At 39.5% G+C, this 26,522-nt stretch overlaps 1 protein-coding gene across 2 annotated transcripts in view; it reads right to left on the bottom strand.

The window, feature by feature from the left end:
• Positions 1-643: 643 nt before the first annotated feature.
• Positions 644-26,522, bottom strand: part of GRIN2A (glutamate ionotropic receptor NMDA type subunit 2A) — a 186,758-nt gene continuing 160,879 nt past the window's right edge. The window contains exons 13-15 of one of the 2 annotated variants that reach the window (XM_068147146.1): positions 15,718-15,956; positions 12,498-14,170; positions 649-8,924 (exon numbers count right to left, since the gene is read on the bottom strand). In XM_068147146.1, coding sequence (XP_068003247.1) covers positions 8,909-8,924; positions 12,498-14,170; positions 15,718-15,956 — 1,928 coding nt within the window. In that variant the 3' untranslated portion in view covers positions 649-8,908. Of the gene's footprint in view, positions 14,171-15,717; positions 15,957-26,522 lie in introns of both variants that reach the window. The other variant, XM_068147145.1, reaches the window with a different exon arrangement.

Here is a 26,522-nt window from a genome sequence, read left to right as displayed (position 1 = left end):
AGAACTTCTTCCTTACATCCAGCCTAAACCTCCCCTGGCAAGCAATCTTGCTGGTATCAAAGTCCCAGAAGATGTGAGACATCACTAACCTTTTCTCACCCCTTGGTTTGCCCTCCCTCATCCTCACCTGATTAACTTCCAGGGGTTCTGCCGCACCAGGACCACTTCACATCCCCAGCTCTTCTCAGGGTTGAAATAATTCTTGGCAGGACCTCTCCTCCTCCTCCTTGGGATGGATGCTGCCTCCAAAATTGCTCAAATTGCTCCTGCATTTCTGCAGCCAAGACAGTCTCTTCATGCAGCCCCATCATATACTGTGCATCTGATGTGTTTCAGAGTGTAATAGAATGGTGCCACAAGTTAAGTGACCATATTTAACTCAGCTTCTACTGCTCCCTTTGGTGAGGGACCATCATGCAAAGTATTCATTTCAAGACTGACTTTTCCATACATTGTCTCTATCCTTTTCATGAATTAAAATAAACTGGATACATCAGGCATATAATGTCAGCTTTAACTTCACCTTTAGATAGTTTCTAGCAGCAAAGGATGGCCCTAAACATGTCGCTGTTGACACCTCTCAGATCACATCAGCTCCTGATGGAAAACCAAGGCTAAGCCTTGCTCATCAATGACGCTTCATCTCACACACTCAACACAGAAAGCAGACAAGAATGACGCCATTGTTCATTTTCATATCAATTGGCAGAAATTATCTTTATTAGAAAAATGAATTTTTCATGTATTTACAATTTGTACATCATGTTATACTTGGCACGTGTGTTTTCCCCAGATAGTTATATACACTTCGGTACACACAGACATTCGAGTCCCTCCCCCATTCCCTTCGTGGGTTTTCTACATATTTAACAAAAAAAAGATGAAGAACACAATACAATCTGTAAGACAACCAGAATAATCAGAGAGTTCTCTATCATAAAAAGTTGGAAGCAAACATATTTTTTTTTTAATTTTTTATTTATTTTTCTCTTTTTTCCCTTTTTTTTTTTTTTTTGTTTTCTTTTTTTTAAGATATGTTTCAAAATATTTATACAGTATCAGCACTCAGTCATGCACTGGGTTAAAATATGGTTGGGGTGACCTGCTGTGAGACGGGGATGCGTAACGCGGGAGACTCCCAGCTCCTCCAAGCTGCAGTGTGTGCTGTTGGGTAGATCCAACTACCGCTAGGATTTCAAAGGCAGGGACAGATGTGTGCGGGGGGTAGCCAGGTGTATGCCTAGCTCTGTCACACGGCAGTTAAAACTGTTTTGTGCACAGGCGCGTCTGTGTGTGTGTGTGTGTTAAAATTCATTTCGGTTTTTCTAAACCTATCCAATAAAACAGGCAATAACTGGAATGGCAACACCAGGTTTTAATTACTCTCTGTTTCCCCAAACCCTTGCTTTTGAAGGAATCATTGATTATGAGTTTTAAAATGAAACTCTGGATTCTCTTAAAAAACTAATTATTTTCCTCTTTAACTCCATTTCACCGATAGTCTTTTGTTTCTAATCTAACATCCTGATTTATTTCCCCAGGTGTTAAGAGGTATTCAAAACTCTAATATTCCTTGCAAGCGATTGGAAATTTATGACTTACCCTTTGGTTTGAAATATTACCCTCTTGGGATGGTTACGGTAAACAGTACTAGTAAATAACAGAAGTGAGGGGCTTTTTAATTTACTGTGTACACAATCAAACAGATCCAAGACTTCTGGCAAAACTTCATTTCTGGAATGCAAATTTCCTCTACTGCACCACAGTGTAGTGCTCTATGTAACCAGTACAAATTAATACACTTGTGGAGTTCTTTTTCTCCCATCAGAATAAGAATCCTTTTCCAGCTGTGCTAATAACTAATTGCCTTTCTGTCCAAAACTCTAACTTAATATTATGGATTCTTATTTTCTCAAGACACAAACAACTAAACTGATCTTAGGATAACAACTGAAGATTCAATATTAGTTTTCAGTCAACACATCATTTTTCAGACTTCACCTGAAGGTAACTTCTTAAACTCAAGATAACAACACAATATTTGAAACTGTTAATAAATGGTTGTAGAATCTTTGTCACAATGTTGAATTTTTGTCTTGCCCCTCATTCTCCCCCAAATCTTTATACATATACATATATATAAAGCTTACACATAGCTTCTATATATACATGTATGTATACAAAGACAAATCAGGACAACACATTACATTTACATTATTCAAGTAAAACAGGTAAAAATGTTCCTAAAGTCTAATTTGAGATTCTTAAATATTTGTGTAGTTTTTGTTTAGCAGCACAGGAATATCACTGTTTCATCTAAGACAGCAAAAACAGGATGAAAGGAAACACGGAATGCCCTTCAGGGTTAGTGTAAATTTGAATCTGATGAATTAAAATCAACATTATTAACTCACAGGTGAGGTGCTTCTAAGAGAACCTGAAATGCAGGGATGCAAGTTTTGCATAAAAGTAGCATACTTAGTTAAGAAGCAGGTAGGAGTTTGCCTAACACAGTAATGAATTTTGTTTGTACCTTCTGGCTTTAACAGGGAAGACACAAGATATACTGTGCATGTGGGTGTGGGGTGTGAAGACAGAGAGATCAGGCTGTTCTTCATCAGTGCAAAATGGACGTTATGAACTCAGTAAGACTACTGTAAAATGTTATAGCTGATATCAAGTATAAGCTGTAAACACTTCTTACTAAAAATTGCATTACTTTCCTTCCTAGCTGCACACAATTTTACATGATACAACTTCCACACCTTTGTAACATGAGGTTTGGTTTTGTTTGGTTTGGTTTTAGTTCTGAGTGTGAACTGCACTAAGCATCTTCTCCCCCATCACTCACTCACTCACACATCCCTATTTAAGTCAAAAGATGTTTTGCTTAAGGTTGGGATCCAGACCTAGGCCAGGTAAAACTGCGCTAACCAAATGTTTTCCTCTTGCGGATGAAGGACTTGGACCAAGTTCTCCCAGACACACTCACAATGAACTGTAGACCCTAAAGAGTTTTCTGTTTCTTAGTTAAGGTGGAAAAAAAAAAAAAAAATAATACCTATCCAGTTATTCCTTTGAAAAAGGAAAAAGAAATTTAAAAAAGAAGCTCAAGAATTACTTTAGACAAATCATTCTAGGGTCTTCTTCGTTCCAAGTTTTGATTAGAATAGTGAAAATATGAGGGGGGGGGGGGGGGAGGGGGGGGAGGAACAACATAACAAAACAAAAAATCCAACCAAGCAAAAAACCCCAGAATCATCTCTTGGCCAATATCTCCATACCATCAATAACAGTAAGCTAAAAAGCTTATACATTGAGAAGTGATTCTGACTTAAACACTACTGCTAAACACTGTGTGCAAAACTGCTTTTGAAAGCTGCCCAGTCTGCATGGGAGAATACAGAATTAACCAGGTTGGAAAAGACCTTGGAGATCATAAAGTCAAACCTATCACCCAACTAAACCATGGCACTAAGTGCCTCATCCAGTCTCTTTTTAAACACTTCCAGTGATGGTGACTCCACCACCTCCCTGGGCAGCCCATTCCAATGGCCACTCTCTCTGTGAAGAATTTCTTCCTAATATCCAGCTTAAACCTCCCCTAGTGCAACTTGAGAATGTGTCCTCTTGTTCTTTCACAGGTTGCCTGGGAGAAGAGACCAACCCCCACCTGGCTACAACCTCCCTTCAGGGAGTTACAGACACCAATAAGGTCTTCCCTGAGCCTCCTCTTCTCCAGGCTAAGCAACCCCAGCTTCCTCAGCCACTCCTCATAGGACTTGTTCTCCAGACCCCTCCCCAGCTTTGTTGCTCTTCTCTGGGCACAATCAAGCAATTAAATATCTTTCTTAAACTGAGGGGCCCAGAACTGCACACAGTACTCAAGGTGTGGCTTAACCAGTGCTGAGTACAGGGGCAGAATGCCCTACTCGCTCCTGCTGGCCACGCTGTTCCTGATACTGACCAGAATGTCATTGGCCTTCTTGGCCACCTGGGCACATTGCTGGCTCATGTTCAGCCTGCTGTCAACCAGTACTCCCAGGTTCCTCTCTGCCTGGCTGCTCTCCAGCCACTCTGACCCCAGCCTGTAGCTCTGCCCTGGCACTTAGATGTGTTCAATCTCATGCCCTTGGAGTCTGCCCATCCGTCCAGCCTCAATGCCCTCATCCAAATCACCAATAAAGGTATTGAACAGGATCACCCCCAGCACTGATCCCTGGGGGACACCACTAGGAAACATCTGGGCAGCCACAGGCACATACACCAGCTGATCTCTCCTGGGAATTTTTGTTCTTGAAGCACCCTCCCTCAGCTACCTTAAATTACATCCTAAATGACCAGGTGTAGATCACATAAGCCAACACAGAAATTTATAGTCAGTCACCAGTCCAACAGGCCCTCTCTGGCCACAGATTTTCAGAACAGTATGAGAAGACATCCTTTCACTATGGCTTTGTTATTTATACTGCTTCCAGTCCCTGCTGACAGGAAGTCTCCTCACATGTTTTCATGCGTCCTAGCACAATGCAATCCTGATCCCGGCATGTCCTCAGCCTCTTCAGTAACATGTATCAAACACTACAATGACTGCTGCTAGAGGCTTGGTGCATCTCAGAGGTTTAGAAAATAGAGAAGAGAATCACTTGAAATAAAGCACTGCTGAAACAAGTCCCACGGCTCTGGGGGATTACTCACACATGACTAGGTTGGAAAGTATGCACGCACGCCTGTGTATACTGTATATATATTTAGGTTAACAAGTTTAAACTATTAATAAACAGTTTCTTATGGTATTTGGTAATTAAAATATCAGGCTTGTATCATTCAAAATAGTGCAGCCTACAGAGCAATATACAGGAATATTACAGACATTGTTCCTGTTACCATTAATATGCTTGTGCATATCAAGATGACAGGATACCCTTTTCCATAGGATTAACCTTTTGCATATTTAGTTGTATTCTTTGGCCCATTTTCCTGTGAAACCTCGTATGACAACAAAAGGACTTTGGCTTTTGAAAAAGAAGAAAAAAAAGAAAAACAGGAAAGAAAACTCTAACTTCTTCAGTGACTTTCAGAATCTTATATATTCAAATCATTTTAGTAAAAAAAATTATCATTTCCTCCAGAAACCACACACCCTGCAGCCTGTCAGAGACCACCCACTACTGTAGATAACTGTGAACCTCCAATTTAATCATTTTTTCCCACTTTTTAACATCATTTGCACTTCAAACATTGCACAACACATCCTCCTTTTTTTTTTTCTTGACACCTCTAACCTTGTCCCAGCAGTGAACAAGAAAGACTACCTTGCCCGGTGGCACAGGAAGGCACAGCAGCCTCGTGGGGGCCTTCAACTGCATCACTGAGTCCAAACACAGGGTTTGCAATGTGAAACAGAAGCCAAAATGTATTTCCAAAAGGTTTTTGCCATTAAATACCATAATTAAACTAGCTCAATAAGGAACTACCAGACTAAAGGATCCTGTAGTGGAATGTAATACAATTCTCTCCAAAGCAGCTATTCTTAGGTGCTGCAAAAAAAAAGGTGAAGTATTCTCATAATGCATTTGCTGAGGAAAACATACCATTGCTTCTATTAATTAGTACTAGAAGTGCAAAACAAGGCATTCTCCATCAAAATTCCATGTCACTGCAAATATTACCATTTGCCCCACATTAAAGCTTAGTACCATTTACAAGAAGTGAGGAAACCTTCAGCAATTCCCAAGCAAAGTACCGTCTCACCTGGAGCTTTACAGTGCACTGAATAAGTATCACAATATTTATTGGTGTTCATTGTCACAGTTTTCTAACGTGCACATAGAAATAGGGTTTTGGAAATAGATTAGTGAAAACAAATACTGATACAAAAGGGAGAGGGCAAAACATCTAGGAGTACATCTGCATATCAGCACTAATTTTGAAGGGTTGGAGAGTCAAACCCATCTCTCTTTTAAATATAATATATTTAGTGTGGTTATCTACTTATAAAGGTACCGCATGACAATGTTTACAGCATGGTTATATTCTCTACTAATTTAGCATTGTTTTCAATACAGGTAGGTAAAGGATTAAGCAAAAGGAGTAAAAGGTGTCATTTAAGTGCAAAACAACAAAACCCTGGTAAATAGTGAGGTAACTTATTTTCACTTATATTATTTCTGGTTCTTAAATTATAGATATGACAAAATCATCACAAAATCAGCAGTGGATTCTTACAGCTGTCAGACTGGCATTCATCTGAAAGAAAATAAGTTTCAACTAGAGCAGGTATATTCTGCAGAATGCAACAAAAAGGCTCATGAACCTACAGGAAGAACTAAGTGCATTTTGACTGCATTGCAGGGTGGTGCTCACTTGTAATCCTGACTTCCAAAGCTGCAGGACATTGGAAAAGCACGTATTTTTTTCAAGAGCATATGCTGTACACAGGTCTAGAGATGCAGGGCAAAAAAATGTTGAAAAATAAATAAATAAATGAAAAGCTTGTCTGAGGTGAAATAAATGAGGAGCTTATTTACAAAGAGCACAGTGACCCTCCCCACGAGGGCAGAGAGAAGCAAGGCAGGACTTCTGCTCCCATTTGACAGGGCAACAGACACCAGAAAGCACAAAACAACTGTCTCTCCATCTCACAGACATTGCTGCAACACTGGAATGAAGGTGAGGAACAAGAGATTAATTCCACAATGAAAACTGAGCATCAACAAGAGTATTACACTATGTACAATACTTGCACATCAGACAGAAAAGCCTGCATGATCAGAGTAATGTGAGACACATGATGGTCTGGAGGCTACTGCCACTTAACCACAGCTTCACAGGTGACTCCAGCCAGAGCAGGTTGAGCCTTTCCACTGTCATAGCTTATGTCTGTGCTTGCATTTATATCCACAAAGAAATATAGAGCTGTGATTAAACTGCATTCCCTGTTAGGGCTACCAAATATTAACATGTTGCAGACACATATAAATAAGACAGCACAGGTGAGTTTGGGCAGGGAAATGGCTCATATCAGGAGTTATACTTTAAAAGGCCTTTATGTTCTTTCAGAAGCTCATTGTTATACTTTGAAGGCTCAGCTCTCAAAAGGAAGAAAGTTTAAACTAAAAAAAATATATCACTGGTGAAACAAACAATTTAATGTATCACTGAAAAGCTATTTTTAGGTTGCTAACAAGATTGCACTGTACAGGAACTACTTTAAAACTACTTTAAAAGGATCTACTTTAAAAGGATTTTAGAGCTGAGGGAAGAATAAAGCTAGAAAAGGGAAAGTTTAGCAAGGGAATGGATGACACTCCATCTTGAAATAAGCCCATGATGTGCTGATTACCGCTTAACACAATCCAGGCAAGCCATAGGATATTTACTGTTCTATATTAACTTAGAGAGGACTTTGCCATAAAATATTTGTTTTCACTAGGTTTTATATATGGAACATCTTAAATGTAATGTAAAACAACAAAAAGATTCACCTCTCGAATTCCCCCTAAATCCAATCTGATTCTTAGAACCTTAGAGTCAAACCACAATCCCTGTTCTATATTGATGAACCCTGCAAGGGAAAGAATAGTACCAAAATCTTCCCTGTCACTAAGATGCATAGGATACACTGCAGAAATAAGAAAACAGCAAGTTATTCTACAAGGAGTAAACTCTGACACTTCTATTTCATGCTGGATAGTCAAATGGTATGAAGAAAATAGTGAGACCAAAGTAGGCTGGGAGGACTGTAAACCCCATAAATGACAGGTGCTGCCTTAGTAACTACTTGCAAATGTACAGAAACCTGTATGCATCTCCAAGGGTTAACTTAGTACTCACAGATTTAACAAGCAGATTTCTGAGGCTGGGGATCAATAGATCATTACTTTTCTAAGCTCACCTAACTGAGATGTTTAAGTGAGGATCCTCTACTTTCTAAAAAGTCTATAACAGAGAGAGGTAAAATCTTCCAGGGCACATCACACATAACTGCTCCTAAGCCTTCAGTGTTCAGAACTGCCATTCAGATGGAGCTTTCTCTCTCTCTTTCTCCAGTGACCACAGAAAGAGCTTTAGGCTTCCAGCATAGGAACCCAAACCTATACATACAGCTCTAGCTTTTGCTTCCTTAAAAGCTATGGAAAAATGATTTAATTTTGCCAGAATAAATAACACCACTACCAATCTCCCCTTTGAGCCTTATTTCCCTTCTTCAGTGTTCCTGAAAGATCATAGAGAAAGAGACATATATTTATGAGATGCTGCCAAGACACAGTGAGGTGATGGTGATTTGGTTTCTGTTTGTCCACAGCACTCTTTCTCCTAACCAAGCTTCTTAGATAGCAGAATAATGAATTCTGAGCAAAAGCTGCAAAAACATTAAATGAAATTTCCCAGAAATACAAAACCTCTTAATTTTCCTTAATTTTATCTTATATATTATCTTATTTCCATGCGTTCAAGTTAGTGGGTGGCTACACTGGTCTAAGAAACACAAGCAGAACACAAAATCCATTTGAAAGGAAAAAGGAAAACCTGTGGTGAAAAGGAAAAGACAGAAACATGAAGAAATTCTGCAATGTCTTTAAAAGAGGCAAAAAGCAAGAGGCAGGTATGTCTATGTAGCTGGTTTTACCTCCATGTACCTACTCCATTCCTCAGCAATTCAATATCCTGCCTCCATAAAAGGTGTCATCCAGGAGCAGTGTAACACTACAGGACATGCTACCAAGAATGGCCCATATCATTTACAGCCTGATTCAGTTCCAGCTGGAGTCACAGGAAATCTTGGTGATAGGAATGACCAACAAACTGCTAGAGCTGTAATCAGGAAAATGTAACAAGTCACCAGCACCATCCAGAAAGGTACAGAAAGGATGGCCACTTATGCAGGAAGATTCTTTTCTCCTCTTCAAGAATAGCAGCAGCTAGAGTGAGAGAGAGGGAAATACAGAAAGTCTTGATCTCAGTGTAATTGAAAGTCAGTGCAAATATATCAACAAAGCTCAGGCAATATTCAGAATTCCACGTGCTCTATGGCTGAGCCTCACAAGCTGTGGCTTGTGGCTCTAATGTTGAAGATGTTTCTTCAACTTCTCAGCTGCTTTCTTCTTTACACATATACAGCTGCAAGCATACCAGCTACTCGCCTACAACCCTACACTTCAGCCTTTTCTTCCCCCTTTATTCACTGGTATTATATGCCAAGCTCAAAACATCAAATGCATGCAGACTTTTACTCCCTCTACTTTCAGTATGGCGGGGTTTATTTTCTCCTTTAAGGCAGCATCTTTTATTTCCATGTGAACAACTGCTGTGCAACATTATCGAGTCTTCCCTCTGTCTCTCTAATTTGTTTTGGTTTAGGGGAAGTGGTTGCATTGAGTATTTGCAACTAATAGCAATAAATCTCTCTAGACACCAAAAATCTGCTCAAATCAGAAAAAGCAAACACTGAACTATATTTCTTTCTAGCTAATTTGTTTGTACATTTCACAGAAGGATAAATCCACCTGGGTTTAGGATGTTTACATTTGAATCTCAGCAGTTAGAAAATATTGTAAATGTGATTATTTTTTTCTTTCCCACAATTTCACATACAGTACTTGTCTAGATATTGGATTCTGTGTATCTAGATAGATAGAGATGATGATACAAAGGACGTGAGGTGATCAGCAAGTGAGAGCATCAAGATGATGTGAAAGACAAGAGACATTTTTGATTCCCTTGGTAAAATTCTTGGTGACTTGCATGGCAGTTTTTGGTATGATATCAGCCAATACCATATCTGCTGAAACACACCAGACAGTTCAAATTACTTAAGATTTTACTTACTATGCTATGCTTTGGCTTGGAAATCACAATTTGGCTGAAATACTTTTACTAAACTCATTATAAAAATATTTATGTTTTTAGTGCATTTATCTTCCTGTAGACCTAATACAAGAAGTATTGTCTCTGGGCAAAGGTTGTGGTTCATGAAGAGTTGTGTTCATCCTGTAGACACCCTAGCCATGTTATGTTCATACAACTGGCCTCAGAAGTGTGATTCTCTCTAAGAGCAGGCAAGGATCTTATGTTTGCAAAAACTACATCCACTGAGAAATCAGAAGGCATACCATGTGAATCACAGCCAACAACTGTGACCAAATGTTGAATGAAGAATGCTCAAAACATATTTCCTTTGGAGAGTGTACAGATACCCATAGATATGCTTTCTGAATATACTTATTGTGAAGTATACTGAGACTCTTGGAAGCTGCAAAGGCATTCAGAAGCCCAAATCTCATTACGTTGCATTACATCAAAAATATCATCCTTCACCATCATGGTGAACATAGAAATACATTTGTAATTACCAAGAACTCATTCTGGACTGTTTGCTATTTCAAGTCAGCTTAAATATGGTCAATTAAAAAAATAAATAAATAAACTGTAAACAAAATTCAAGAAGCTGTATTTTATCTATCCTTATACATCATTTGATTTTCTCCCATTTGCAACTCTGCTCTGCAGTATGCTATTCCCAATTAAACAACTTGCATAATGTAGCTCTGGCATGCAGACACTACAATTACAGTTGACAAGCATGGTTCTATAGAAAAGAGTTCCAGCTTAGAGAAAAGTTATGGTAATATTCACATTGTCCAATTCACACTGGCAATCATTTCCCTGCTCACTGTTCTTCAGTGAAACACAGGGATAATCTAAACTTCCTCTACACAAAAAAAAACTCATGTAATTCTCAGAGTAGCAGAATGGGAGAGCACCATCTGTTGAATGCTTTCAGTATTTAAGTATATTAACAATTATATTTCCTTCTTGAGTTGAAATTACATTTACAGCTGTACACTGTACTCATGAAAGGCTTCCTCTCTTCCCTTCTACACTCCCTTATGGCTAAAATCTAATGTGGGTTTGGTGTTTTTTTTCCCAGTGAGGGTGAGGAGGGATGTGTAGCAGGTATTTCCTCTGTGAAATAATCTGATCTCTAATAGAAGATTATATAACAATGAATCCCTGTTAGGTGAGTATCTTCATATACCAGTAAGCGATATTAAAGATACTGTTCCTTAGTTATGTGTGCATATAGTCATTTTACATAACACACTTGCTAAGAGGGATTTAAAAAAGAAAGAAAGAAAAAAAAAGTCTGATGTTCAACAAATCTGCACAATGTTCTGGAAGGAAGACGTCCCTCAGAAGGTGTTAATCCTTCGCTGTGTATGCAGACTAAATGTGCTGGGCTCCTCATGGGTCACACTGAACCTATGGCTGTCGGTGTTTGGTACTGCATTAACAGCTCCAATACTATTAACATACAGCTAATTAGATGTCATTAATACACTATGAACAAAGAACTACAGTGGGTTGGGATTTGGATTGGGAAGTGAAGGAATGAAAGAAATACTATACAGCCCTGAGTAATCACCAGTAAGGGGCAAATGCAAACTTAGGTACATGTTAGGCCTCAAGGGTACTAATAAAGTCCACAGCCCCACATAAGTGCCATATAGTGATATCTAAAAATATATTCTCTGGAGTAGGCAGCTGTGAAATCTCTAACAAGATGACTGCAGACTTTTCACTGAACTTTGTAATGATAAGTGCATGTGAAATGTAAGAAAAGCATTCATACATTAACACTAGCCACTATCCAGGGGGCTTCCTTTTGGTACACAGCAGTTCACATGTTTGGGCCTGCAGCCTTCCCATTCACTTTCTGCCAGTCTAGAATGAACATACTAATTTTGTGCTAAAGCACTGTATTTTATTTATTAAGGTCCTAGGGTTTGGGGGGGGGGGGGGGGGGGGGGGGGGGAGTCAATTAGTATTTGGCTCTGAAAATGATTATGATGCTAAAATATATTTTTGAAAGTCTAGCTTTCTGTTCTCATTTAGTCTTACTTTTGAATCTGTGCAAATGCATTCCTAATTCTTTTTGTCTGTGTCATACTACATGCATACCATATTGCTTATCCAGTACTAGAAAAATCATTAAACATTTCTAAGGACAAAAGTACATTGAATGATACTTAGCAACAGAAATTAGAATAACCAAAATAGTAAAATAATTAGATACAAAACAGCATAGTTGCCAACATATATTGGGGCTAGTTCAGTACAGCTTGCCATTTATATATAAAGGATACATAAATGGCTTTGTTTTTTTAATCCTTTTCAACAAGACATATTTTTAAAGGATAGATAAGAGCATACTAGTTTACCTATTCGTGTACAAAAGTACATTGGGAAAGGGAGAGGTTTATGTATCATTTACCATAGCAGGATACTGTTAAAGGATAAGTTCTCCCTCTAAGATGGTGGCAACTATTTTTTTTTCCCTATAGATAAAGTGTTCATGGAAAATTTAAACATCTGATTCAATGCTAGGCATTTTCTTATACACACGTCTATTGCTACAGGAATTTAAAACCCTTGGAGTTGAGTAGAATCTATTCCTATTCGCAACATAAGGCAAAACATGCTCTGAAATGTACATGTCATTATGGATCCGACCATCCCTGGAACAGTATGATGTTGTAGACTTTATGGATGACCTTAAATAATTATCATGTCTTCCTCTTGTTGGTAATGAATGTTTATAAAGATCAGCTGGACTTCGCCTAAGAGATAAGTGCTGGTCATCACGATACGGGTGCAGGAAGGGATTGTCATCTGAGTGAACAGGATACAGGGACTTGCTCCTCTTACTGTCCTCTAGAGCATGAGTTAAAAGTGAGGCCTTGTTGCTCAACAGTTTGCTTGAGGGAACACTAAACATGCTTGCATATGGACTACTTTGTAGAAATTTCTCTCTTTCTTTCAAGCTTATACTACGAGAACGTCTTCCAAACTCGATTTCCCTGGACTTCTCAGCGATATTATCAAAAGAATGTTGCCTGCTAATCTTCAACTTATTTTTTTTATGCAAAGCATTATTTTGTGACCAGCTGTGCTCATATATTTCTTCAGGAAGTGATAAGTTCGTTGTTGTATCCTGCATCATTTGATCTTCTTCAATATCATAGAGGTTCCCCATCCGCAAGCATGCGTCACATTTATAGGGAGATCTGCTTGTATAGTGTCCCGCATAAGTGGGCAAATCGGAAAGACAGCTCCTGCAATGGGTGGAATTCTGTCTGTATCTATCATTCATGTCACCTAGGGAAGCATTTTTATCTTTTAAAGTGTAGTGCTTTGCATAAAGTTTATACTGGTCATTATTTGGAAGACTGTCTTCATTATGCAAGGGAGTCCTGTTAGCATGCTCTGCTTTCCTGTAGTTCTCGTTGTGATCTTGATAAACATCAGGGAGCTCTATCGTTTCTGGAAGGACAATGTTTTCAATGTACTGAGGCGTGTCCAAGCGGAATCCTGGCTCCTTGTCAGCATCAATTGTGTAGATTTTATCCCGTGGAGAGCTCTGTTTGGTTTTCAGATATGTCAGTTCCACTTCACTACAGTCTTTTGGGTGTTTTGATGCTACTGTCCTTTTTTTAAAGTTGTCCTTGGTTTTGTGGTGCTTGTTGTTGTTTTCAGGTTCCATATGGCAAGTAGCTCGGCTTGATGTCTCTGATACATCTGAATGGACAATCTCTTCAGGAAGGTATCTTTGGCTTTTCAGTGAAAGCTGCCTGTTTTCATCTGACCCGTTTTCTCTCTGGGAACCTTGGCCCTGACGTACAGTATCCTGACGTACAGAATCCTGACGTATAGATTCAACAGATTTCCTCCAAAGCTGCCTAGGTCTGGAGTTCACTTTTGCTTCTGCTGTTACTGCAACCTCTACTGTATTTGGATTGGACTCATTCAGTGTGAGAGGATGCTGGCCCTGGAAAACGTAGTTGTTAAGATTGTCCTTGTGTCGGTTGCTAGGAAGTGTCTGCAGTTCACTCATGTTGTCACCAAAAATGTTGTCCTTTGTCTGAAAGGATCTGTTATCGGAAAAGATCAAGTTTCCCTTATCCATGACCATGTCCATAATTAAGGAACCTCTCTGAATAAAATCAGCTGTTCTTTTGGGGGAATTAATTCTTGAAGGATTGATATTGGTCATATTTTTCGCTGTTCGCAGTAGTTTTAACATGTTGGTTTGAGAATTGGTCAGACTAAAGTCAGGAGACTTCTTTTTCTCTTCAATGTGCACTCCATGAATGCAGCTGTAAATACCCTGTAATATGAGTCATACAAAACAAATTAAATCACTAGGTGTAAAATTTAAATACTTCCTATTTAAAATCAGCAGAAAATGAAACATAAATTAAAAGAAAATAAACATTGCTTAATGATTCAAAGTGTATCTGCATCCTTTTAGCATTTCTCTACATCAATATGGAAACCAGAGAGGAAAAGAGAAGAAAAGGCCAGTATTTTACAAACCAGTAGTCCATGTTTACTTCCTCTGCTTATTCTGGAAAACAAGATCAGAAGGGACTCCAAAATGCTCCCAATCTCATCACAAAATGAAACTAACCTTTAGTAACCAAAACTCTGTTATTTTAAACCAGTGATAAAGTTAACCCTCTAAACAAGTCTGCAGTCAGGCTATTGTTGTCAGGAGTTAAAGTACTATTCACTTTCATTGAAATATAAAAGCTCTCTAGTCATCATGTTTTATCTTTTCCTAGGACATATGAAAAAGTTCCAGCTCTTTCTAAAGCCTGAATTTGAGTTCATTTTGAGCAAAAGGCCATGCTTTAACTCCAGCCTTTAAGTCCAGCCTCTTTGGTCATTCATGTGAGCTCAGTTGATATTTCTGACCCTATGAACTTGCAAGTCTCAGAAATTTATCTTTGAAATTAGTAGTATTTTTAACCTGCATTGGTTAGAAGAATTTCACATGTAAAAAGCCCAAAGTAAGAAGTTCAAATGTAAAATGTGGAGGTTAATGCACAATCCACAGGAGGGTAGGGCAGAGTGTTTTGAATGCCATTCCAATTCAGCCTAATTTACTCAACAGGGTAATTTCAGTACATTTTAAAGTAATTAGGCATTTTAGTATCACTGTCAATTCTTCTCAGCTATATAAAAAAATCCAGCAAAATAAATTATCTCATAAAAGAGGTGTTTGAAAAAAGACAGACAAAAGCCAACTAATTAGTCCCGAATACAAGAACAAGTTCATACTTCTCTTGTTTGACAAGTATCAGTTATCCGGAAATGTAAAACCACTCTGGATTTGGTAAAGTTATCCTTAAAATCTATTTTAGCATCTAACCAAACAAAAATGACTCTTGTGTTTGACCTTTTCTTATATGGTTTATTTAAGTTTGCTTTGAACAAAAGCTTATAAAAATATCCCAGTCTCTTTTTATCACTTAAAAGCCCCTTGTTCAAAAAATATACCCAACTGAGAACTACTGTCTGTCCATTTGGTGCTTATTTTGTTTGGGTTTTTTTTCATATGGAAATTAATCTATTTCCTGCATGTGAGCAGCTCAACCATTTCTTCACTGAAGCTTCCCCAAAATGCGTTTGTTTTCAGCCTTTGATCACTGATTATCCTAGCATGTGATAATACGCATCCTAGAATCACCTAATGGAGAAAAGACTTCCCATGGAATGCAAGTACACCCTAAACCCATTGACTGCTCTAGAGCATTTAATGGATGCTCCAATATGTATTTTAAATGTCTAAGTAAGAATAAAAGAGGATTTTTAAGGAGGCAGTGTTTTATCTGTCAGCTTTCTTAAGGGGGATATGAAAATGATACTAACCCTGCTGATGGAGAACAACAATCCCGGCCTATCAGAACAGACTCCAGTGAAGCAGAATCTAAGTTTCCAGTAAAATAAGTGTTCCCAGACAAAGGTTATTAAACTGAGTGCCATGGCTGCTGCAAGCATGTAAAACACTCCTGCCATGTTGTCAATGTCCAGCTGGCTGCTCATGACTTCGTTCTTCTCACTGTGGCAAATACCAGTCAGCCACAGGGTTTCTAACTCTTCCATTTCCCCTAGAGAGAGCAAGGAATCAAACCAGTTAGAATGCAAAAATTACTGCTCAGAGTATTCAGAAGTCTTTCCAAGTTTAAAAATACAGCAACATTTAATGCTTCACTCACGGAGCACTTCAGTCTTATCTGCTAAGGCTTTGCAAATATAGCAGATTTCAACTCATGGCACCTTAGTTTCAGATGTCCTCAGATTTCATAAATTACGTGGGAAGCCTGCTGCTCTAGAAAGCAGGATCCATGATTTGGGTAAAACTTTTCACTGCTTGCTTTAACTAGTATCACTCCTTACAGAGAGTGGAACTGCAGCTTTCCCACCCCTTCACCCCATGCATGAGAGCTGCAGTTGGTGCTCATTGAGACCTGAGAGGCTTGTCCTGCCCCAGTTCAATTAGGTGCCATAAGTGGATCTCCCATATGCAGGTCCAGCTGGTAGTGACCCCATGTATGTACCCCAGAGGTGCTGACACACACCTGTGCCCTCACCAGCAGCACTGTGGTTAGCAGCACTCACATGGCCACACAGCCTGATCCTCCTCCTGCTGCCCAGCTGATGAGGATTGAGGTATGCTGGTGAAAGACACATTCACAAACACCAATATTTACAGACCTCTCAAATAGTGCTAAATCTGTGCACTTTCTGTGCCCACAACCTGTGTGACAGGCAACAGCTTGGACCTCAGGTCTTTCCATAAGTTCTCTATCAAGTCACATCTGCCCCTACACGCATAAACACTGAAGAGAAAGCAAGATCACATCAAAACCAGCTGGGAACTGAGTTTAGTAAAGAGATGGGGCAGGCTGTAGTAGGCAGACATAGGGTTCAGTCCAACAAACGTCTTGATGTACAACCAGACCCTTTTATGCCCCTTCCTCTCTATTTTCCCTTATTCATTCCACTCTGACCCCTCCTTTTGGCCTTTCCCTTAAACACTGCCAAATAAATGTCACACGTTCTCATAATACCTTTAAAACATGCATAAGATATTTGTTAGTTCCTGTGAGACCCATGACATCCTTATTTATTCTTTTCATATCATTTGCAATGTTCTGCTTGCATCTTTCCTGATAAATCTGGTCTCTGCTACTATCTCTCATATCTCTTGTTGCCTAGAGTTTGGGTATCTGGGGATTTCATTTATTAGTGTTCTTGTCTCATTTTATTTTTTACATTGAGCAGCCACTAACCAGATAACTTTACAATTCAGGTATCTACCTATCTTGCATTTTTTTGCATCCATATATCCCTTTACATCTGCCTCTCATCCCAAGATGATGTTTTTGAATGTTGAAAGGCAGAGCACCCAAGGAAAAAAAATTAAATGGAGAGTTTAAAAATTCAGCATGAGCAGAAGCAACCAGGTCCAGCAGCTGACTGCCCCCAGATGCTACACCAGGCCACCACTGCAGTATCATTTGTCACATTTCCTCTCATACTTGGCTGCATTTCAGTAATAGGGAAACCAATTCAGAGAAAACAAATCCATTATTTATCAAAATTCTTTCTTCCTTGCAATGCTTTTATTTATGGCAAAGCAATAGCAAACCTCCATAGCATTATGTCTGAAGGTTACACTAATGTTATACTGGGAATGGAAAGCTTGCCTAGCTTTATCCATACAGTACACACAAGTGAGGAAAAACAGTTGTATATGATACACCACTAACAAAGCCTACTGTGGTTCATACACCAGCTGCTTTTCCTGTAGAAAATAACTGTCACTTAATGCCTGGATACTTGCAGCAATACATTAGGCTCCTTGTCCTGGTCAAGATTTTTTATTTTAACTTTTGTTGTAGCTAGCAGTTCCTTTCAAAGACAGCTCTCTTGGGCTTCTGCCTCTCTTCCTTCTCTGTCTTCCCCCAGAGACATGAGTGATGCAGTAACTGCAATCCCTTCTCCCATCACGTACTCCCAGTCTTCTCTCTCATGGTGCCTTGGACACCTCCCTCTTCTCCTTCCTGACCCTCTGGGACCACCCAGCTTTTCTTCTTACAGTCTCCTCTGGCCTTTTGCTGCTGCCACTGCCTGCCTCCTGGACAACAGCAGTAAAATAATGATATCTTTATGTGCCTGGTGGAGAGCACTCCTCATTTCTCGTCTTGGCTATGACACATCCCCACTGCCATTGAAACACTTCATTTACTTAGAGCTAAGGAAGCAGATCTGATCTTTCCCTCTGTTGCATATTCTTAGATTTAGAATCTGTATTCCACCAAAGAAATTTGGCCTCAGATGAAGGACACCATCACTTAGCAGTGGTTGCTACTTCCAGCATGGACAGAGGTGTGCAAGAAACTGTAATTGTTTCTGCCAAGAGTGGGTTTCATAATGCATGATACATTAATTTTCAAATATTTTGTGCTGCTCCTATCGATGCATTGCAAGTGCATGCATGGCTTTTTAATCCCTTGGAGATACAGTCTGATGAGCAATTCTACTCTTATTTTTAATGACATAAATTTCACTGTTTCCAGAAAATATAGCAGGCAATACAGAAGGCCAGAAAGTACAGAATTAGTTGACTTGCTGTGCTTCCTAGTTTATGATATGGCTTCAGTTTGGGGGAAGAATTCCCATGCTACAGATGCTTAATCCTTACCAGTAATTAGGGAATACATTTTCAGTATTATAATCCACACATCATTGCTGTAAAGATCAGAAAAAATGGCTAGAAGCTATATTGACATTTAAGCTATCTTCAACCTAGACTAGAAGATCAATGACCTGCTCTGCAAGACCATTTTGCTGGACAGATTGCTAGGGCACTAGGAAAGCTGCAGCCTACTGATAATTTGGATGTACGAGTTGGAAGCGGAACACAAGACGGTGATTGAGAAATTGCTTCTCATAGAATGTGAAGGAAAAGTTGAAGTTTAAAGGACAAGGACTGAGGCATTTTAGCAAGGGCATGTCACAAATCTGTGTAAGAGAGGTTGTTTGGTTCCTAGTAATTCTGAATTTAGTTTTGTGCTTGAAGCATGAATTGAACCTCTACTTCACCAAAGGAAGTGTATCTGCTCCCCAATTACAGTGCTCAATGTTCAAAATACCTAAGAGCATCCCCAAAGAAGGAAGTCAGTCCTAAAGAGTCTTTAAAAGTCTTCTAATCCAGGACACAGGGACAATAAATTATTAATTGTAACAGTATAGATACTGCAGACTGTTGCTACATAGATAATTGGGGTTCATTATTGCATTTCCACGTCTTAGAACGTTTGCATTTCTTCTGTTCTGCTAAACCTCAGCAGACTGTTGCCCTCGTTTCTCTTTCAAGTCCTCCCCAAGGCCTATGAATAAAACTCACAGAGGCTGTAGAAGACAGAAGATCCAAATCCAAGGAGAGAGCAATATTTCTGGTTTGTGCATTAGAAGCTGAAGCTCTGACAATCAGCCCTCATTACTTCCCACAGGAAAATTCACATCTCCCAAGACTGGCAAACATCAATTTGATTTGACTGCTGTGCCCTTTTACAATTCATAACAAAATTCACAAAGGAATTTAAAACTCTTTTTTATTACTGTTTCTTCTGTGTTTCTTCCCCTTTGGCATGTACATCTAAAGTAGCTATTGATAATCCACTAACCTTTCCACAAATGTCACTACAGAAACCAACCAAGCCTGCTTTGAGTCGAGATAAATGACAGTGCCCTGGCAAGGTACAAAAGGAAAGTATCTCAGAGGTTTGCAGATGCTGCTGTTGCAATGTCCTCTCCATTATATTCAACAAGGACACAAATCACTGGCAATTAATACCCCAAAGCAATAAACAATTGTCCAGATTGCACAGCACTGTGAATCATTGGATTGTCGTATTTATGGAATGATATTACCTGGGAATGGACATATTAGGCTGGTAATTCTGGTCTCTCTATATAAACCAGTTTCAATTTCCAGTATATATCTCTATATATGTGTGTCTATACACACAGAATTACAGACACTAATAGTTACTAATTTAACTGCAACAACACTTCAGCATAGCTGACCCTATAAAATTGCCAAAATAACCCAATCTATTTATTGCTTTTCCTGCCCACTACATTTTACCCAAGAGCTTTAAAGTACAACATTTTTATTACATAATCCTCAGATATGAGGCGTTTCTTAGCTGAGATGCCAATTCATTTCTTATAAAAATCAGTCACTTCCAAACTTAGCCTGGAGTTGGTACTCAAAACATTGAACTTTGAGGCCAGTTAAACTTGGATCAGAAAAAAAAATATTCAAGAGAATCAAGTCCTTTTGGAGGAATGTTGCTGTCTTACAAACCCTTCTGGGGTGGTCTAACCTATGAGGTGAATGTGTAGGGTGATGGCACCTATAACAATATCCTAGTCTTGGCAATTCAAAGGTCAGTAATTTGTGATTTCCAAGCACTGCAGAGTTCAGTCATCTCCATGTGTACATAATTCTAATTAGCCTGTAAGAGCTCCAAATGTTCCACAAGACAGACCCTGGAAATCGAAGTCAGCAACCTCAGAATCTATAAATGCCAGGCCTCAATGAACCAAGTGTTAATGAAGTTCAGGGCCACATCTAATAGCAGGGTCTCAAGTTGCTTATAAATATTAATCAGACTTATTTTAAAGCTTTTTGTTTGCACTTCAGGCACTTACTAAAAGGAATGTAATGCCACAATTGTCCTCCATCTCCACGTTCATGTGTGGACTAAATTAACAACTAGATGAGTAGTTGCAGATTTCAGCAACCAAGTACATCATGACACTAGCCCAAGGTTAGAAAATTAAAAGTTCCAATACATTTGACCAAAAAAGACCCCAAAAAACCAAATAGATTATTTTCTGCTTGAAAAGTTCACAAAGTATTTAACCTGCAAAACTCACAAATAACTGCATGATGCCTACATGAACTTATTTTTTTACATTTCTGTAGGACTGTGTGATGAAGAGTCTGCCCCATTTAGATGTAAGATTCAGTACAAGCAAGTATTTTAGAGATCCATATCTCAAGCAGTGTGGAGCCCCTGCACTATTCACTCAAATCACAGTATGGCCTTCTCTAATAAAGGGCAAATTACTAGCTCTCTCAGTGGTAATTCAAGATGATTTACAATGGTTTTAGGTTGCAGTGCAAACTGTACTCAGGTCCCTTTGTACTTCTCCTGGGTTAGTTCCTGTGGCTGTGGTGCTCTCTCCTCAGACTGCTGTTTGCACAGACATGGTCCTGTCTGATGACTACCCCAGAACTTCCTTTCTTCCTACATTTCAGCATAACAGCTCTAGAGTATTTCACACTTGGTCATACTGGGAAGAAGTGAGAAGCTGAACAGTGTGTCCCCTGAGCAATTTCTTCACAATAAAAGCATCATTATCCAGACACACACAGGACAGATCTAAAGGTAATACTGCATGCTTTTCCTTATCACAGCCCTCAGAAGGTTTTGCAGGCTATGTTGTCATCTATCCCTGCATCATCCTCTCAGAGCTGAAAAGCTCACAGACTCTTTGTGATGTGTCAGCTCTCAAGGGTTCTTTTAGTGGAGCTACTGGTATCCCCAGATTTTCTTCATTTCCTAGGTCCAGCATCTTGTAAGGGTCTGGCATCCTTTCTTGGTTCTCAGCTATGCTCATTAAAACACCATCACCAAAAGGCAATGCCATTGTAAACAATGGGACAGCCATGAGATACTGATGGCTAAAAAGTGAACTTAAGGGTCAGTTCACTGCAGTTATTTTGTTTTCTGATTTATTTTTTTCATCTGCATCTACATGTGTACCCAGGAGGATGCACACATACTGAAAACGGTGTTTTATTCATAAAATAAAGAAGTCCCAAATCCAGCATTCTCCACATGTACTTACAGAGCAGCAGCTTGGAGTAAGACTGTCTTTGAGAGAGAATAATGATTTTTCCATATTTGTCTAATGCCTTCCTCACAATTAATAAAAGTATAAAACCTTTAACTATCACCCAAATACATCCCTAGCTACAAACCTGGCAGAAATAAGCAAGCACAAAGTTTTGTAATTACATCCAAACCCAGAGCAAACAGACTAGGATAAACTTCTTAGCTGCTTTTGAAAAAAGCAAGTATTAAAATCAACTTGCTGCTCCCTTCCAGGAAAGAAAGCAAGACCTCTGAAGCTTCGGTGGCATCTGAACATCTTCTCCCCCTGTTCCCTGAGCACACAAATATGGGGAAAAGTGACAGAGATGGAGAATCTAACCCTGTATCCTCTTAAAGACAAAACCAAGAGTGTACTTCAACAATCAGTAAGTAACATGTATCAGAAGTGCTTGTGTGCCTGGCTGTGCTTCCAGACCCCTTCTCCAAGAACATAGCCACAGGGCTTTCATCCTTCTTCTTCACTCAACTGCTGACAAGCACCAAAGGGCACAGTCCCAGCTAGTACAGCCATGGGTCAAGCTTCATCCTTGTAGAAAAACCTCCCCAAAATCAAAGCAAGACCATGATTTACCTCTCTTGATCTTCACTCTTGGGAAGCAAGCCAAGCCTGGGCTGAGTTTCAGTGCAACTTGGGAGTACAACCAGATTAAGCACAGACTCATGACTGCCCAAAATAGCAGTCAAAAGTCTGAGATACTGCTTGGTTTTAAAAGGTGTGCTGCATTTAGCCAGCCCCTGGGGGACACACCACTAGCAGAAGTTGGGACACAGTGTTTGATGGAGGGAAATTGAAGAAGTACTAATGGACAGCGATATGACTTTGGAATTAGCTCTACACACAAAAAATACTTGTCCAAAAGCCATTAAATAAATGTGTGAGGGAAGAATAAGCAGCAAAATAGAAACAGTGATTACAGTCACAGCATTGACTGAGTGGAAAAGGAAACAGTATTGGTCCTTCTGATGATTTTACTATTTACTTGTGCTTCACTAATCTTTATTCTCTGCAAGAACAATTATCCTATTCGATGTGTAATTAGATTAATTTTGCAAGATTTATAATTGAAAGATTGACTTTTTAATTTTCCTTCTCTTATTATTCTCCAAATAATCAAATTAGATAGATAAATCAGTTGTTTAAATATTTTTATAAGCACTAAAGTCTATACTTCATCAAATTGTTATTTTTCTTCTTTAAAAGACTGGTGTTTTTCTGCTCTACTTTAACCATGTAGGTCAAAGCCATAGGTTCCTGGAGATAATCACTGATGGTTCACACACTGCCTCCACTACTTCCTTAGGTACTCTGGAGGCATACTTTAATCAAGTTCCAAGCTTCATTTTAATCTATTTAATTATTCTCACACATAAAGGGAGAAGAAATACATTTTATATGCCCCTTCTGGATAAACCCATGATTTTAACACTTCCTCTGCCATTTGCAAATGACATTTTCAGAGTGGTTCAGTGCCAGCCTGCACCTGCATCATACTGTAAACCAAAACCTGGCTCTGAAGTGCCCACAGAATATAAGAGAAACATCAAACCTAATACAAACTGAGGAAAAAATAATCTAATGGGGGGTTATCTGGCAGTGGTCGTCTTAAAATGTGTTTCTGCTGTCTCAAGCACAGGCCAGAGATTGGCTTTACAGAGTAAGAGTCATTGCACAAAGGCACTTCCAGCCACCTAAGCTGTGGAAGCCCTTAGTGCCAGATACCCCTGCACCAGAGCCAGGTCCTGCAGCAGGTACATCAGGCAAGTGTATCTGTGTGGAAAGCCACCCTTTCCAGACTCCAAAAAAACATTATCTTGCACACATGAGAGTTGTCTGACAACATTAATTCTCCCCTATATTTTGTTTTCACACATTACACCTGCCCCTATCTAAAGTCCGCACAGACTGCAGAAGATGCCCAAGACAGGCAAGGAGAAGATGCTCTGTCCGAGAGAAGAAAGATGAGCTGCAGTCCAATGTCTTTGATGGTTTAATGGTTAAGTACCACAGAACTCTAGTGTCAGCATGTCCCCTAAACTTGCGTAAGGTGCGGGGCAGGAGGAGGCTGGCCCAGGAGGAGATCACAGTGCACGTGACAGAGCAGAAGGTGCAAGAAGAAACAAGCTGGTACTGACAGTATAAGGGGTAGTAACTCCCGCACAAAGCACTAAGATGTGGTTCAGCCTGACGAGCCAACAGGCAAGTAAAGAAAACTGACATAAACCACATACAGAGCTTGAACAAAAGGGTTATATACACTGTTACATATACTGTCACGTGGACCAGATGTAGGGCATCATCTTTAAAAGACTGTGGTTGCACTATCAGAATCATTTACTCACTCAGATTGCTCAAATGATAGTTTTCAAAGTTAGGGGAAAACTGTTTCACACCTTCTCTGGTAAGAACTCCCACTATGTGGTGGACGAGAAAGGTAGCACCCCATCACTTGGAAGCCCTAACAGTATTTTTTTTCCTCAATAGAGGAGTCAGAAGCCAAATGGGTTGATGCTCATCTGGTTCAATAAGCTCATCAATTTCAGTTTGACCTAGTTATGTGATCCATACGGCAGGTTTCATGGAAGAGATTATATAAAAGTACAGTTTGAATCCTCCAAAACAATCTCACTTACTCTTACATTCAGTTATTTCCTACTCTAAAAATAGCAAGAGGAACACAGATGACTGACAGCAATAAACTTATTGTGAGCTAATGACTGCACTCTGCGTGCCCCTATTACTTAAGGATGAATTAACAGAACTCTTAAGCACGACTTTCAATATTACAATCCCTCTAACTCTTGTTCCACCCTCCACTTATACACTCACACTCTCCAGTCACATTTGTTCCACCCACTGCTTAAGGAGGACACTAAATATATAAACAGAAAATCACTGGGATTGTGGGTGTATCCTGCCTGAGCAGCATGCACTGAAAATATGTCCTCATAATCACATACGTATTTCCTTCTTGGTCTGGAGCAGGCAGAGTGAGTCACGCTGCTACACTTCTAATCCAGACAGCGATTTGGAAGGCTTATACTAAAATATGAAAAAAAAAAATAGCAAAGAGCTTTCCTCTTCCAGATGTAAGGGGGCAAATCTCATTTCCACAGTTACCTATTACCCCTAAGGAGTGGGAAGCAATTATCCACCCAGGAAAATAATTCTTAGTGTACTAAGCTGTCCTGAAAGCACATAAAGATTAACCAGAACTGAAAGTTATTAGGAGGGGGATAACAGAGACTGTGGAAACTCAATCCAAAACCAATTTTCTTCCCCATGTCTCTAATTGCTTTAAAGGTTTCAGCTTTAAGGGTCAGGGGCTATGCAATTGGGGGCCCCTCTTTTCCTGCAGATCTCTTTCCCAGACATTCATCTGAACCAAGCTCATAACCTGCAGGAAACACAAAATACTACAAATACCTCACACCAATAGATGCTTCACCTGGCCTGCTGCCTGATGTTCTCAACCTGCTCTCCAATCTTGCTCTTTACACCGGCATTGCTCTGTTCCACATTTCCATCCACTTCTGATGTCATGTTTATATTATCCCTCTATATCTTCTCCATCCCCCATAGCTAAAGGCTCCTGGCTGTCTTTCTCTTGATCCCATGCACACTCTGAAGCCCTTTTACTCTCTTAATGCCAAAGCAGCTTTGTCATTTGCAGTTCAGTAATCTCATTTGCTCACTAGGAAAAAGAAAAAAAATAAAACCCCACCAAAGAAAGAGAAATTCTTACCTACTAGGTACCACTGATTCTGCTTCAATTCCAAAAGACATCATTCTATAGGTTTCAGAAGCACTGCCTTTCAAACTATTTTGCAGGATATTTTTGGAAAAGTACCACTCTGCTTTGCACGGCGACATGCAGCCCAAGCCAGAGGAGTCTCACCATTACCTGGGCTTTCAGATAGCTGGCCAAAAGTTCTACTACAGAAGGCTGGAGGAACAAGGATGCCTTCACAAATCTTGCAGTTCAGCAGTTATAGAGTTGCTAAACTACACAGTTGGTGTGCCTGAGCCTTCACTGAAGCCAGCAAATTGCAAGCTAGCACCAAAAAGAAGCTGACAACTGCTAGAGCTGGATTCTGGGTATGTCAGCCTGCCCAGCTGCTCTGAACAGAGGTTTATACAAGAACACAAACCACACATCATGAGAATCAGCAGTGCACAACATTGCTGTTCTGACACATTCCTGTGACTGTGGGCAGAAGATGCAAACAAAATGATGGTGCTGCTTCTTAGCAGCCATATCATTTCGTTTGCTTTTGAACTGGGTGCTGCTTCTATGACTCGGTAGAAATCTTCATTTCTCTATTAAAAAAACAAAACAAGTTTCATCTTGAAACCACAGCAAGCCAAAAATAAAAGGACACCCAACACAGAACTTTAGAGAATTACCCTGACAACCAACTATTTTAACCCAAACTACAGATGCTAATTGTCAGCTGGAAGTTTTTGCAGGTGCTATGATGTACAGATAGTAAGAGGTACAAAGCCAGAAATTCACTAACAGTACTGTTCACCAAGGTTCCAAAGCAATTGATCTTCTAGTAATAAATGAATATTCATCTCAACTTCCTGTGAACTGGGCTATGTATATTAACACAGACAGACCAAGTGATTAAGTATTTTGGGGATAAATCTCTTTTTTAGCCAATTAAGCAGCTATTCTGTAAATTCCTCAGCAT

This window comes from Melanerpes formicivorus, unplaced genomic scaffold (assembly GCF_026170545.1).
Source record: "Melanerpes formicivorus ecotype bairdi unplaced genomic scaffold, bMelFor1.0.p_v2 SCAF_14, whole genome shotgun sequence".
Lineage (NCBI taxonomy): Eukaryota > Metazoa > Chordata > Aves > Piciformes > Picidae > Melanerpes > Melanerpes formicivorus.
This window is presented reverse-complemented; position numbering and strand designations above follow the sequence as displayed.